Raw genomic sequence first — 16667 nt, forward strand, 5'->3', positions numbered from 1 at the left:
GCTGCTCCAGATCTAGTACAGTTTGGTCCACTGTGAGAGCTCCCTGAGGGTCTTGGCACTTCTGCCGGAAGCGCTCTGCCCAGGGGGCTTGCCCCAGGCAGAGGATACTACGCAGAGGGCCCTGCGCTCCCCACTCTGTGAAGGAAAACAAACACGGGGCTTCTTTTCCTCCAAGTTCTCAGCATTTTACAGGAACAGCAACAACAACAACAAAGCCTGCAGACCATGCATCTTCTTCGAAAGTAGAGGGCTCTCTAACAATTTGAGCTTTCTAAAAATGGAAGGCGTCGCCTTGGGAGATTGGGTTTCTGCATCTCTGGACGGGATCCAGCAGATGCTGGTGACCAACTGGCAAGGAGATCACAGCAGGGACTCAGGCACTGGTAGAGAAGGATTCGGTGACGCCTAGGATCCCATCCAGTTATAGGAGTGAAGAAAATGGAGGTGATGACCCAGGGAACTCTGGAGGAGAGAGAACACTCTTGCCTCCAACCTAATCATTTCAGGGGATTACCACACAAAAAAAGATTTTTCAGACTGCACCATCCTCCACAAAGACACACTCACACACTCTCATTCTCTTCCACAAACAAAGTATACATGGTTGGAATCCCCCTAAAACAAACTCCATGGCATGATCGAAAGTTTGGAGGACCCTCCGGGCACAGACTTCCGAGCCATGGTAACCTTCCACGTAACATCGGGCTTGGGAACAGCTTCTGCAATACAATGATCTGGGGGTGCAACATTTGCCTTTGTTGTGATCAACGAACCTGTTCATAGACCCAAAAAACCCTGCAAATGTGACTAAGTCCATTATCTGAGGGGAAAAAAAAGCAGGACACAAAAAAGGATACCTATTGTAGGATTCCATCCACATAAAGATCAAATGAAATCAAGTCAAATTGAACTACTTATTTTAGGGATGAAAAAATAAATTTCAAGTTCCACCAAACGTTCAAAGAAGAGATAAATCAAAATTTATATGGAGCTCCTATCCTGGCTCAGTGGAAACAAATTTGACTAGCATCCATGAGGACAGAGATTCAATTCCTGGCCCCGCTCGGTGGGTTAAGGATCCAGCGTTGCCATGAGCTGTGGTGTAGGTCGCAGACGTGGCTCGGATCTGGAGCTGCCGTGGCTCTGGCGTAGGCCAGCAGATGCAGCTCCGATTAGACCGCTAGCCTGGGAACCTCCATATGCTGCAGGTGCGGCTCTGAAAAGACAAAAAGACCAAAAAATATTACAAATGAAATGATGTTATATGGGATTTGCTTAAAAATAGTTTGGTGAGGAGTTCCCGTCGTGGCGCAGTGGTTAACGAATCCGACTAGGAACCATGAGGTTTCGGGTTCGGTCCCTGCCCTTGCTCAGTGGGTTAACGATCCGGCGTTGCCGTGAGCTGTGGTGTAGGTTGCAGACGCGGCTCGGATCCAGCGTTGCTGTGGCTCTGGCGTAGGCCGGTGGCTACAGCTCCGATTAGACCCCTAGCCTGGGAACCTCCATATGCCGCGGGAGCGGCCCAAGAAATAGCAACAACAACAACAAAAAAGACAAAAGACAAAAAAAAATAGTTTGGTGAGAGGTGGGAGGAACCGTGAAAGGAAAGATGATGAAGATGAGCCAGTGTGTTAACAATCATTGATCCCAAGTAATGCACATGTGGGATTTATTACACTATTCTCTCTACTTCTGTATTCATCTTTTTTTTTTTTTTTCCCCCGCTTTTTGCATTTTACGGCCGAACCTACATGTGGAAGTTCCCAGGCTAGGGACTAAATCAGAGCTGCAGCTACCAGCCTACACCACAGCCACAGCAACGTGGGACCCAAGCCACGTCTGCAACCTGCCAGATCCTTAACCCACAAGACCAGGGACAGAACCCGCATCCTCATGGATATTAGTCAGGTTCGCTTCCACTGTGCCACAGTGGGGACTCCCTGTATTCATTTGAATGTGAGCGGAACATAAAACATAGGAAACGAAGGAGAAAGGGCAGGAGGAGAGATCTCTAGATAGGTAAGTATTATGTTAAATGCTTTGGCAGTATGTATTTCAAAATGTTTATATGGTTAGCTCTGGGCTAATGTGATACACAATTTTTAGAAAATGCTACAAATTTATCATCTCTGGGTGGGGAGGGTACTAGTAACTTCTGCTTTCTTTTTGCTTAGCTATACTTTCTAATTGTTTCCACAATGCTTCAAAAATTGCTTAAAAGTATAGAAGACTGCCAAAAAACAAAGAACCTCCCACTTAAATTCACATTTCTTAACCATTTCTGGGTCCAAGTACATTTGCAGAGTATGATAAAAGCTTCTATCTGCCACCCCAGAAAAATGCACAATGCTACCGAATTTTTCATACCATGTTATTAAGAAACTCTGAGACCCCAGATGAACCTGTACTTTCCATGTTGTTAGTGGTTATAATCAATAATATCAGCTTTTATCCCATACTTGGTATGGGCCAAGCATGGTCCTAAGTGCTTTCCAAGAGTTAAATCACTTAATCCTCCCAGCAACCCCACAAGATAGGCATTCTCATCATCCCCAATTTATAGACGAGGAGACTGAGGACAGAGAGGCTGAATCAGTGGCACAATGTCCCAAAGCTGCTGACTGGCAGAACCAGCATGCAACAGCAGCCTGGCTCTAGAGCTGGGCTTTTCACTACATTATGAGGCCACTCAAAGAGTTAAATATACATGATCCTGAATCACCGTCTGGAAAATGTTTTCAAATTCGACTAACACTAGGTGCCTGCCATGTGCCAGACTCGCCCAGACACAAAGTCACCCAGTCTTCACCGCAGCGCTATAAGGGACTGGTCCTGAACACCCAGCAAACTGCTGGAGAATCCGAGGTCAAGCCTGTCTTTCCATTTCAAGTTCATCCTACCATGTCTGATTCCCCTTATGTGGGGGAGAGGGACCACCTCATGGCCAAAATCTTTTCAAGCTAAGTGGTGGAGGTCCAGTTCAATGGTCGAATTTTCAGACCCTCAAAATAGCCTGTGATGCAAAGCAATCTAGTTTTTGCGATTTTTCCCTCCTCACTCTACTTGAGGTGGCTGAAACATCTTGGCTGGAGGCATGCTTCCAAAAGTCTGCATCTGAGGTGCACACACATAAATAGACGATGTGCAGGTATTTGAGACAACTTCGGGGGCTGCAACACCGCCCTGCACTCACGACATCACCCTGCATTCACGCACAACGCAGCTGCTACAAACACGCACAAGCAGGTCACACGAAAGCCCTCCTGATGCTTACAGTTTCACAGTTCAAGCATCGAGTCTCATTGGTGAGCGTTCCCTGAAAGATCTCATGGACCCAGGTGAGTTCTGGTTTATTATTCTCCGCAGGTTCATTCATGTTGCCATTTTTTAATTTCCCATTTTGTTTCTCCTGCTTCTTCTCTTCCTGCAGGATGTCCGCAATAGTGTTTAGCAAATAATTTAGAAACTCATGAGCATCCTGCTGCATGTAGTTATCAAAGAGATCTGGAAGGGAGAAGGCCATTATTTCAACCTCTGGTTCTTAAAAGGCAAAGACAGTGCTTAATTGTAAAAAACCACACTTCAGCTTTTATATTGAAAGAGGAGAGAGGTATGGCATATATTCATCTCTATTGTGCAACTTCAATGGATAAGTTTTTAGAAAATTTTTGTTCTTTTTCCATTTTTCACCTACCATCCACCAGGAACTAAATTTCCCATATCTTCTTAAAGCCATCATATACATATATATGTGTGTGTGTGTGTATACGTGTATACATATATGAAGCTACCAAAGCTTTTTTGTTTTACAGAAAGAAAAATAACAGGAATTACTTCATAAGCTTCCTGATAAAATATCAATATTGAATATGAGGTGACCACCAATGATTAATTATTCACTTTGTACTTTATCCAGAGCAACAGGGTCTCTTCCCAAAGATCGTATTAAACCCTGAACCAGCCTGGAAGCGGCTTCAATGCAGCACATAAGGGAGATGAGGGCTGTACACATGAGACTGTACCTATCCGATAGCGCTCTGAAACCAAATACAAAAGATTCCAGGAGCCGGTGGCTGTTGCTCGCCACAAGGACAAGCAAGAGATGGATGCAGCTATGAAATTCATTATTAATCATGTTGACAAGGAGACTTGGGAGGGGCCCTGCTTCCCTCTCAGATTAGTTTTATTCTGGTCTGTATAAACTACAACAACTTTAAAAGACAGCAATCAAGTTCCGTGAGACTTTATAACACAAACATCTGATTGTGCAAGTCTGTTGCAAGTGAGGCTGAAATCTTGGGGGAAGCACAAGTTGCCATAGCACATATTTCTATAGTCACAAAATTACCCAGGCAGAATTTTTGGAATAACCTGGTCTCCACCACCACCTCTTCCAAAAAGAAGATTTAAAACTAAAAACAAAAAAAGGAGATTTCCTTGTGGCTCAGCAGAAACAAACCCCACTGGTATCCATGGGGATGTGGGTTCAATCCCTGGCCTCACTCAGTGGGTTAGGGATCTGGCATTGCCTCAAGCTGTGGTGTGGATTGCAGACGAGGCTTGGATCCCATGTGGCTGTGGCTGTGGCGTGGGCCAGAAGCTGCAGCTCCCACTGGACCCCTCACCTGGGAACTCCCATATGCTGAGGGTGAGGCCCTAAAAAGACAAAAAAAGGAAGAAAATCAGCCAGACATTTTTATCACGGAAAAATATCAATGTGATATCTTTCAAGTGTCTTGGCAAATAAAAATCAGGGGGATTATTTTTAAAACAGCGCAGAGGCTCTGATTAGATAATATGCATTTACTTTAATCATTTATGACAAGTTTATAAGACAGTATGATTTGATTCAATTATTGCTATCAATCTATTTATTTCAATCAGTGTCCTGCCTTGGGCGATCTCTCCTCTTATAAGATCCTATTCAGAAAAAACTCCTCCCAACAGTGAGCAATTAAAAAGATCACTCCAAAATGGAATGACAAATTCAAGTTTTTAAGTACTTTTATTCAGTTTTGTATGGTTTTGGTTGTTGGTGTTGGTTTTTTTTTTTTTTTGTCTGCACCTGCAGCATGTGGAAATTCCTGGGCCAGGGATCAACCCGAGCCACAGCTGTGACCCTGCCGCAGTGACAACACCGGATCCTTAACCAGCTGTGACACAAGCAAACTCCCATTACAAAAAAAAAAAAAAAAAAAAGATTCATTTTGAGGCGACACAGAACTATCGATTCCCCTTTTCAGAGCCTGAAACACATCTGTCTCCAGGCTACTCACCATTTTCTTTTCTCAGCCGCGAAATGAACTTCTTTGGTGGGATCACGCCGACCTTCTTCTTCTGCGTGGCGATGCTGTGGAAAAGGTCTGCCAGGCACGTCAACAAGTTTTCCTTCTTTTTTTGCTGGGCCTTGTATGCCAGCACATTCTCCCGGAAAGGCCGGCAGAAGTACAAGGCCTGAAGCACAGAGTTACAGTAGCAGGTGTTTCCGAACTGCCAAAGGATAGCAAAGAGAGTTCCAATCAGGGTCCAGGGCCGTGCCACCTCTGGATGGGGTGATGGGTGGGGAGAGGGCCACCCTCTGAACCGGCCCAGATTCAGCACACACATCACAGAGTTGCTTACCACGTTCTAAAACCAGTAAGCCACTCTGAACACCAGCAGTTATCCAATCACCACAAGCCTGTTCAAGCCTGTTCGCACTCCAGCCCATAAAAGCCTCTAAGACGATCAGAAGCCCTTGGCCTTGACTTTTAAATAACCTAATGAGAACTTCTGGTGCTTAAAAAAAGAGAGAGGCTCTGAGGAAGAAAAAACTGACTTCCTGTGGAGCCTCAGAAAAGTAGCTGGCTCCACAAAAGACATCACACTGCAACACACCAAAACTCCTACGACAGAGAAAATTAAAAGCCCAATCAGAAAGAAATCCAGGTTCTAGAAACCACTTGCTCAGCTAAAACTGCCTGAAGTGCAAGGGGATTGTTTTGGTTTCTCTCTTTCAAGATTCTAGCACACCTGCCCTTGGTCTCAGACTTTCTTCACTTTATCCAGAGCAATCTTGTTTCTGCCAAGGAGGCGGCTGTCCCACCATAATACCACTCAGGTCCCGGTCTTGTGCAATCCGACTGGGGCTCACCCCATAAGACTCTGCCCCTCTCAAAAGCCATGGATACTCAAGATCATAAGTAACAAGGGAAGACACCATCTCACTGGTTTTCAACCAACCACAGAGCCAACTCTTTGGGAAAACCTGGAGCTGAGACATTCACTGTAGAATTTTTCACACATGCTAAAATGAAAACAATCTAAGGAAATCACAAGAGTAATAACGTGGCTGACAAAATGCTGTGTGAGATGAAAATAGAACATGAGCCTCTTCTCAAGACTGGCTGCTGGCTTGGGTGTCGTTTGCCCAAGAGCGCGAGATGGCAGATGCACCGCCATACTTCACACGACATTTCCACGTATGCGGAGACAGAGCACTTCCTATTTTTATATACATTTTTAGTCTACTTTGTGACAATGATGTAATGAGACAAAACCCTTCTGAAGGAGAAGCTGGGACTTTATGAATTACCACCCGAGGTGGACATACATGAAACTATCCTTCAGTTTAGATCTCTCGATGCTTCCAGCAGACTAGGAGATGGCCTTCATTATTTCTTCTTCCATAGTCTGCATTTGTACTTCCCTAGCCAAGGCAGAATCCCCCAACCCGACTCTCCTCACAGGGCTTAAGCAAGAGGCCTTTGCACAATGGCAAAAAAAAAAAACAAAACTATTAAAATTAGAAGTCAGTGTTTCATCAACACAATGCCCTACATTTCCAGTACTTCGACCTTCCTCCTTCCACTCTTTAACTCAGTATCTCACTTCTACCCAGACACCCGTTAGTAATGCTTGGCCCTGGTCCAGAGGACAACTCTTGGGAAAGAAAAGGAACTAACATTTACTGGGTGTCTACAAGGTGCCTCGGCCTCGTGGCAGAAGCTCTCATGGATCCTTCGCTATAAGTCAAGAGGTAGAAACCATTATGATCGCCATGTTACAGGGAGAGAAATGGAGGCTCAGAGAGGTCAAGTGACTTGCCCAAGACCACACAGCTAGTGACCAGCACAGGCACAATTAGGTCACTACTGCTTCAAAGCCAGTGTCCATGCCATTATACCATGGGTGGCACTCTTTCGCAAAGAATAATCCCGGTGGAAATTAGCACCTATCGCACCTGGGCTCTGAGATCATGCTCAGAGCAGTTGTTCCAGAAAACCAGGTGCTTAGGAGTCAACAGCTGGTGTCACTGAAATTCTCCACCCCAGAGAGAAAGGATCAGGCGAGGAAGGAAGTTCACAAAGGTGGTGGGTAATAATACTGCCTTACCACTTGGTCATAATCAACTTGTCAAGGACAAAGAGCCTGGCTACTCTGGCCATAGACAAAGGGGCCACTGCTGAGCACGAGCAAAATGAGGCCAAGGGATTTTGGGAGAAACTGGTCCCAGCGTTACCCCCACTCCCCACCCACTGTTCAAATACCAAGCTATGCTATTAAAGAGCTACTGGTGATGAGCTGATAACACTTTGAACACTCTGGCAACACTCTGAACACTCTGGCTGAATCAATACACACTGAAACAAGACTACCGATGGAATCAGAGTTCCCATTGTGGCTCAGTGGGTTAACAGCCTGACTGGTATCCCCAAGGATGCAGGTTCGATCCCTGGTCCTGCCCAGTGAGTTAAGGATCGATCCGGCACTGCCATGAGCTGCGGTATAGGTTGCAGACATGGCTCGGATCCCGAGTCGCTGTGGCTAAGGCGCAGGTGGGCAGCTACAGCTCCAATTCGACCCCTAGCCTGGGAACTTCCAAAAAGACTACCAAGGGAGGAGCCCACCCAGATGGTAAAAGGACAGCGTATGAAAACAATGTCTAATCACATCACTCTAAAAGTTATGTGTGCAAGGGAAATCCTTTAAAGTAGAGGGGGAAAATGAGAATCTGACCCAATGGATCAATAATTGAAAGCGTTTTTTCTAGGATAACACGTATTTTGAAAAACTGGACTAAATTTCCCCCACCTCAACAGCTGCCACGTACAGTAACCAAGGAGTATGAACAATTATTTAAAACTTGATGATGATGAAATGGTAGTGGAATTGCTTCAAGAACTCTAAAATATTTAATAAAAATGAAGCATTTTAGGAGTTCTCTGTTGGCTCAGCGGGTTAAGGATCCAGCATCGTCACTGCTGTGGCTTGAGTTCAGCCCCTGACCTGGGAACTTCCTCAGGCCACGGGCATGGACAAAAAAGTAAAATCAAATAAAATAGCGCACTTTACAATACTTACGTTGACCAATCCGAAGTAGTGTTCATTGATTGGAAACTGCTCTGGACCAATGTCTTTTTCCAGAGCAGAGGCATTGGTGCCCTAAAAGAGAAAAATAACACAAGTTCTGTTGTGCGTCAAATAGACGAGAAAGCAAAATTTGATATTTGAGAGAGTCCATTACTGAGAGCGACATCTCCCCGGTGGCCACAGAGTTTGGTGATGATCACACTGAAAGAACAGGTGTCATGAGTCAACTGCAGATGAGATAATGACATCAGCCTATTCCTCTCCTCCCCCAACTTTGTCATCCCCTCAAACCCGTTCTACCCAGCTTCATCCCTCTTCTACTAGGAAAGGGGCTTGGGGGTAGGCAAATGAGCAAACTCTAGCTCAGCATTCTAAGGCTCAGCTGCAGTAGCTTTTTCACCACTGGCAAAGTCAATGGCACCACTGGGATAAAGCTTTATCCATCACGCACCCACTATGTGCCAGGCACTATTCCAGGCTCTGACAACAGAACAGTGGACAAGGACAGCCTGGAAGAAAAAGCAAGTACACTGGACAGGACATTAGAAGGTGATTAAGTGCAGTGAAGAAAAACAGAGCAGGACATGAAAGGGGGAACTCCAGGGAGTCAGAGGCGGAACAGAGGCAAGGACGGTAGCAAAGCTGCAGCTTTCAATGGGCTGGTCGGGGAAGGCCTTACGGAGAACGTGAAAAGTCCAAGGAATATCATAAATAATGAAATGCAAGTTAAAATCTAAAATTCCCAAATGCATCAAAATGGCAAGTCACGTTCAACACTCCAACATGGTGATAATAAGTTACTGGGGACTCCCGTTGTGTGCCAGGAAAGGCACTACATAGGCTCACAATGTTCCCATTAGGTATTCCCACTATTATAATTCCCATTTATCAGGCAGGAATTTAAGGCTTAAAATGGTCAAGGATCTGCCCAAGGGCCACAGTCAATAAGTGGCAGAGCTAGGACTTGAACCCGGGAGTCAGGCTTGAGAGCCCTCGGTCTTAACCAAATTCTACACAGAGCAATGCTATCAAACAAAACCATCGACTGAGCCCCGCTCAGGGCCAAGGGGTCATTGGGAACACCACACAGAGTATCCTCCTCCCCCATCCCCCACCCCAAGGCTCAGATGAGTCTGGGGGTAGTAGGTAGGGCCAGCCACCACGTGTACCTGAGGCCCCGTCACCATCCCACAGCCTTCTCATACCCCAAGGCCATCACAGGAGAATCACGGCTCACAGATTCTCAAAGCTTTGAGAGACAGGGATTTTAAAAAGAAAAGAGATTGCTATGTTTTATAAAAAATAAATCTGCTGCTGTTGCTTATTCTGGAGTCATATAATTAGAATCTCCCATCGCAGAAAGAAATGGCCAAAAAGTGGGCTGAGAACCAGTCGAAATGGTCACATGTCGATAGCAAACATTAAATGCAGAACAATTCAATTCCAAGCAAACAGAAGCAGAGCAGAAACAGCACCTTCCATCCCCTTATCATAATATCCTTTGTTTCCACTTGTTTTCTGGGTTCACTATACTGCTCCACGTATCTGAATTCCTTTACTCGTCATCAGAGATCAAGTTCACTGGTCATCTGTGTGCATAACAGTCTCACTGTCTTTTCTTGTGTGTGTGTGTGTGTGTGTGTGGTTTTCATTGCCTTCACAATAACACGACTCTAGAGTAGTCTGATTTTTCTTTTTTAAATAATACTTATAGGCGTTCCCGTCGTGGCGCAGTGGTTAACAAATCAGACTAGGAACCATGAGGTTGTGGGTTCGATCCCTGGCCTCACTCAGTGGGTTAAGGATCCGGCGTTGCTGTGAGCTGTGGTGTAGGTTGCAGACACGGCTCGGATACCGCGTTGCTGTGGCTCTGGCGTAGGCCAGTGGCTACAGCTCCGATTCGGCCCCTAGCCTGGGAGCCTCCATATGACACAGGTGCAGCCCTAGAAAAGACAAAAAGACAAAAAAAAATAAAAAATAAATAAATAAATAAAATAATACTTACATTAAAGCAGAATTTTATAACAGACAAAAATCACTAACATTTTTCAATAAAGTTACATATCAATCATAAACTGATGTAAATAATGTGTATTAAATATACCCATAGCCACTTTTGAAGCAACATTACAATATACAGCTTGGAACCCAGGAGGAATGTCAGATATCAAAGTATATTAGCACATGGAGACAGAGCTCATTAAATCTGTCTTTATGAGGCAGCCATCTATTCAATGATTTTTTGCTAGTTGGGAATTACTGGATTGAGTCTGCTTCTTTCTACCTATGTTGGTATTTTCCCACCAAAGAGAGGGTTGGTGGGGCTGGCTGGTCAAGACTCACGTTAAGTACAGTGACCCAGGGGGCAGTGCTTAAGAGAAAGACCCTGGACAAGAGGCAAAGACCACATAGGCGCGCGGGGGAGTGGGGAGAAGCACCCACAGCACAGTTCTGGAAAAAAGAAAGTGAGCCAACAGGGTCTGCGGTGGAACGGCTCTTCCCTGAGGTCCCCATTTCCTCCTCGCCACCTTCAGGTCAGGCTTGCTCATGTTCTTTCACAGAACCTACACACACAAGGTCTGGGAGGGTCAAGAGATCAGTTGGGCTCTGCTCCTCGGTGCTGCTCCCAGACCACTTGCACCCCAGCCTCTGTCACACATCCGCCCTCTGCAGCTCATGCCTCTCAGCCCCATACAAACCCCTTCCTTTCTCCTCTCCTTGCATGACCCCCCATTTCCCGATGTCCTACCTTCACACCCCATCTCCTGCCGTCATGCTGGGGGGTTTCAGCATCCCTGTGGCAGCACCCTCTCACACCCTGATCTCTCGGCTGCTCCACATCCTCTTCTCCAGCTGCCTTTTATTCCACTCCACCCCAGCCACCCCCTCCCAAAGACACACCCTGGATCTGATCGCCACCCCAAACCCAGCCAGGATGGGCTCTGCCTGGTGGCTTCATCCTATCCCAGCCACACATACGCCCACTAGAAGCCCGCACCCCTCTCCTTTCTATTCAGCTATGGCTCTTATAAACTCCCTTTACCTTGTCCTTGGCTCACACCATGTGGCAAAAAAAAAAAAAAAAAAAAAACAACCCAATGGGAGTCAAACAATCCACCTTCTCTGAACATACACCCAGACAGATGTACAAAGCTGTCAAAATCAGGCAGCCCTCGACAGGCCCCGCATTCCAACAGCGTCTCTCCAGGCGCCTCCACAGCCACTATTTCCAACCTTCCCAAGCTCCCGAAAACTCTACACCCCTTGTCCCTCTCACTGGCCTCCCACTCTACAAAAAATGCCACAGGATTTTACAGTTAAAAATGGTTAACTGTATGTGACATGAATCTTGCCTTTATTTATTTATTTATCTTTTTAGGGCCACACCTGCAGCATATGGAGGTCCCCAGGCCAGGGGTCAAATGCAAGCTGCAGCTGCCAGCCTATGCCACAGCCACAGCAACTCAGGATCCAAAGTGCATCCTCAACCTATGCTGCAGCTCGTGGCAATGCCAGATCCTTAACCCACTGAACTGGAGGCCAGAGATCGATCCCGCATCCTCGTGGATACTAGTAGGGTTCTTAACTCACTGAGCCATCATGGGAACTCCCTTGCCTTTATTTTTTTTTTTCATAGATAAGAATTTTTTTTTAATCATAGCACATCTTTACCTACTTTAAATCCTTGAGAAAGGCACGAATACTGCAATAAATAGGGTGCTTTTTCTGAAAAAAAATTTAAATAAATAAATAGGCTGGGATACCTTGTAGCTAGTTTTAAAAGTTGCTCTATAGGTACAGCTATGAAAATTTGTCCAAGACAACACACTGATGAGTATAAACACATTACAGAGTAAGGGTGCATGTAGGAAGGTTCCCGAAACATCCTCCCTTCAGGCAGCAGACCCTGAGCCATCTTCGCGCCCAGCCCGACATACTTCTGAGGGGCACAGAGGTTTGGAACACAGCAGCCTGGGCCCACCTTCAACACCTACATTTTAATGGAAATTCCAGAAAGTGCACTTGGGACATTATTAACACTTGTCACCTGTGTCTAGGAGCGGGGCTGGCAGATGACAAGGCCACAGGGGGCTTTTTGTTTTTGCAACTGTTCAAATGTTTTACCATGAGCATATATTATTTTCGCTGCAAAGAAATTAATAGTAAGTTAGCAAGCCAATATCCTGAAGACCGGTTATCTAAGGCCCACAGCACACACTTCAGAGCTGTATTGGACCATTTTTTTTTCCTCCTGAGTGTGAATTTGCCTCTGATTTTGGTCACGTCCCCTCTCTTGGCCTTTAGTTTCCTGGTTGAGAGGTGGGATTGCTGATATTCAGCCTACTCACAGCTCAGGGTGGCAGAGGGAATCCGGTAAACCTGGGAACCTTATTGGCACCATGTAAATAGCAGAGTGTGTTACAAGCCCAAGCGCCTGCTCGTCGCTAGCAGCTAGCACAGTGGTGTGAAAGGCCAAGGGGAGGCACTGAGAATAACTGACCACATGCTGAACAAAAAGCTGATCTCTAGTGCTAAGTCACAGGGGCTAGAGGTATGAGAAGCAGCGGTCTCATTGCCATCAGTACAAAATCTGGTAACCTTTGAAAAACAAGGCAGCACACTTTATTAAAAATAGAATCTGGGCTGGGACAAGTTCCAACAAGGAGATCGTAATGCTAGTTCTTCAAAGCACTTCTGAAAGCAATTGTGTGACTGCCGGGGGTGGGGGGTGGGGAGGGGGAACCTACAAAAACACCAAACCAACAATAACAGCTTGGAAAGGATGAATCACAGACGTACAGGATGGGTATAAAAAGGCATTGCTTTGAAAGCAATATTAAAAGCAATTTATCAGGAAACCATGTCAGGGTGTCTTCCTTTGGGGTGTGTGTGGGGGGGTGGGGAGTGAGGAAGAGAAAGGAGACACACACTTGCCCAGGAGGAGAGGATCTGAGTGATGGCACTGAGAGCCCTGTCATGACATGAAGGAGCCTAAGCCAAACACAGAGAGCAGGAAGGGTCCTTGGAAATCAGCTAGACCCCTTCGCAGACAAAAAACCAAGGCCCAGAGATGCAAGTCTACTCGGCCAAGATCACCCCAAGGCAGCCCACTCTTCTGCATCCTGAGGCAGGCAGGATCTCTTTCAAGTGTGTACAAAGCAGAAAGGCTCAAAATAACATGAAAGGATTTCTAAGTACAGAGAATAAGTCACTGATTACAAACCAAGAATTTAAAAAATACGATAGGGGAGTTCCCGTCGTGTCTCAGTGGTTAACGAATCTGACTAGGAACCATGAGGTTGCGGGTTCGATCCCTGCCCTTGCTCAGTGGGTTAAGGATCCGGCGTTGCCGTGAGCTGTGGTGTAGGCTGCAGACGTAGCTCAGATCCCGTGTTGCTGTGGCTGTGGCGTAGGCTGGTGGGTACATCTCCGATTCACCCCGTAGCCTGGGAACCTCCATATGCCACAGGAGCAGCCCTAGAAAAGGCAAAAGACTAAATAAATAAATAAACAAATAAAATTTTAAAAATAAAAATTAAAAAATATGACAGGAGGGTGAATGCTGCTGCTAAAAATAGCATTTTTAGGTATATGCTCAAAAGAGCTTATTTTACTTACCAAGTATGTTGTCAAAGTATAAAAGTATGTGGTGGGAGTTTCTGCTGTGGTACAGTAGGTTAAGAATCTGACTGCAGCAGCTCAGGTTGTTGTGGAGGTGCAGGTTCAAAACCCAGCCCAAGGCAGTGTGGTTAAGGATCCAGGATTGCTACGGCTGCAGCTCAGATCCAACCCCTGGCCCAGGAACTTCCATATGCCATGGGGGGGTGGGGTATAAAAATGGAAAGGAAAAAAAAAAGAAAGAAAAGTATATAGTGGAGGTTCCCAGGCTAGGGGTTGAATCAGAGCTGTAGCCACCCACCTATGCCACAGCCATAGCAATGTGAGATCTGAGCTGTGTCTGCGACCTACACCAGTTTCACAGCAATGCCAGATCCTTAACCCACTGAGCAAAGCCAGGGATCAAACCTGCATCCTCATGAATACTAGTCAGGTTCATTTCCACTGCACCACAACGGGAACTCCATAGTGGACCAGTTCCTAGAAGGACTTGTATTCCCAGACTTTTGATGACAAAAGGTCATTCCTAGAACTTTATGGAGAAAGTAAAGCAAAAATGAAGTAATGCAGCCCAAGATCTCAGGATGCGTCAAGAGCCACTTACCAGAATTCAAGGTAGTTAAGGAGGAATTACAATCACTGGCTTCTAGACATACTTAGTAATAATAATAGATGACACAAAAATAACCCTGTGTCCAGTCACGTGCTCTGAGGACTTGATGTATATTTTACTCATTTGAATCCTCACAAGAATTCCATGCGGTAGATGTCATTTTGTCCTCGTTTTAAAGATAAGAAAACTGAGGCACAGAGAGCGTTAGCAACTTTATCGAGTTCACACAGCTAATAAGTACTGAACAGGGTCTGAACTCACGCTGTCTGACCCCAGAGGGACAACTCCAAGCACTGCACAGCACGGACTCCCAGGGTGGCAGGGGCTCCTTAGAACCCCAGAAGTACAAGAACTGAGGACACAGATGGGGCCACAGCGTTACAGAGGCAAGCCCCTACCTCTGAGGCAACTCCCAAAGTGTTCTAGAATGAGGAACACAGGCGTCCTCTATAAAATCGCCGCAGAATAAGGCAACCTGTTCAGATAAAAGGTAACATGGAGGTTGGAAGTCTGGAGAAACTGAAGGTGTCAAGAGGAAATGGATCTTTTTTTTTTTTTTTCCAAATGGTTTCAGGCTGTGAGTCTTTATCTAGCCAAATAAGGAAAAGATAATATTGTTTAAAATAGCAGAAAGAGAAAACAACATCAAATAAGCATTAGTTCTAAGAAATACACCGTTTTATACCTAGTAATGGAATCATGTGCACGCTGACTTCCCTAACTTCTACATTTTTAGATACTGACAATTATATTTAAAATAAACAAACAAACAGGGAGTTTCCGTCGTGGTGTAGTGGTTAACGAATCCGACAAGGAACTATGAGGTTGCGGGTTCGGTCCCTGCCCTTGCTCAGTGGGTTAAGGATCTGGCGTTGCCGTGAGCTGTGGTGTAGGTTGCAGACGTGGCTCGGATCCAGCGTTGCTGTGGCTCTGGCGTAGGCAGGCAGCTACAGCTCCGATTCGACCCCTAGCCTAGGAACCTCCATATGCCGCAGGAGCGGCCCAAAGAAATAGCAAAAAGACGAAAACAAAAAACAACAAACAAACGAACCTACTAGAAATATGCAGAACAAAATATGTTATTAATACAGCTCATCTCTAAGTGCTGGGATCGTTTGGAAGAAGGGATGTGAATTACACACCAGGGGAAAAAGCTACCATCAGTTTCTTATTCAAAGAAAGTCGTAAAACATCTGTTGTGACTCTATACAGAGGCAGAGATACAGGTTGCAATTCTGATCCTCAACAATGCGGCCCATTCTCCAGCCCCTCAAAGCTGGCCGCTGTCCCCTGTCCCCGCTACCTCCTCCTCGGCATCTGGCTTCAGTGTCACTTCTTCAGAGCTACCTTCTCCGACCCTTCCCTCTCACGGAGTCCCACATATGTCACTTCATAAAACCAATCACGATTTGTAATAACATACTGAGTTGTGATTATTTAACATCTGTCTTGCCACTGGACCACAGGTTGGCAAATGACAGTCCATGGGCCCAATGTGGTCCACCAACTGTTTTTGTAAATAAAGTTTTATTGGAACATAGCCATGATCACTCATTCATTTATTGTAGCTACTTCCACAGGACGACAGCAGAGCTGAATAGCTGTGACAGACACAGTTTGGCCCACAAAGCCTAAAATATTTACCAATGGGCCCTTTACCGACAAGCTTGCCAACCCCTACACAAGACCATCAACTCTGTGAGGTCAGGGCTACGTCTGACAGGTTTCCCAGGGCCCTGCAGAACATGCTGCATTCAGTAGGCACTTACTAAATGCGCTGATTGAATAAACTTGGTAAACAGGGTAAGAAGTATGTGGCGCTCGATCACGTCTCTGTATTCATTACTCCTGGCCATGAACCAAGGCAGTTCCACTTACTGTCCCCATCCCATTCATGCAGGGACGAGGGGAGGGGCCCAGGCTCTACTCAGCCAGCAAAGGCGGTACCAAGATTCAACCCCAGGCCACTCGGTTCCAGAGTCTGAGCTCCTGACCACAAGTCCAGGAAGATCTTCCCATACAGATGTAGAGACTGGGCAGAGGGCTACAACTGTTTCTGAGTGTCCTTTTTGGCTGCTGGCCA

The 16667-nt window shown here is 45.9% G+C and overlaps 1 protein-coding gene across 1 annotated transcript in view; it reads right to left on the reverse strand.

Annotated features, from left to right (window-relative positions):
- The window catches only part of USP46 (ubiquitin specific peptidase 46), a 63469-nt gene that overhangs the window by 26856 nt on the left and 19946 nt on the right, over nt 1–16667 (reverse strand). Inside the window, exons 2-4 of the mRNA XM_047798448.1 lie at nt 8344–8424; nt 5277–5490; nt 3275–3504 (exon numbers count right to left, since the gene is read on the reverse strand). Of these exons, the coding sequence (XP_047654404.1) occupies nt 3275–3504; nt 5277–5490; nt 8344–8424 (525 nt within the window). The remainder of the gene's footprint in view (nt 1–3274; nt 3505–5276; nt 5491–8343; nt 8425–16667) is intronic.

The sequence above is a fragment of the Phacochoerus africanus genome, chromosome 10, assembly GCF_016906955.1.
Source record: "Phacochoerus africanus isolate WHEZ1 chromosome 10, ROS_Pafr_v1, whole genome shotgun sequence".
NCBI lineage: Eukaryota > Metazoa > Chordata > Mammalia > Artiodactyla > Suidae > Phacochoerus > Phacochoerus africanus.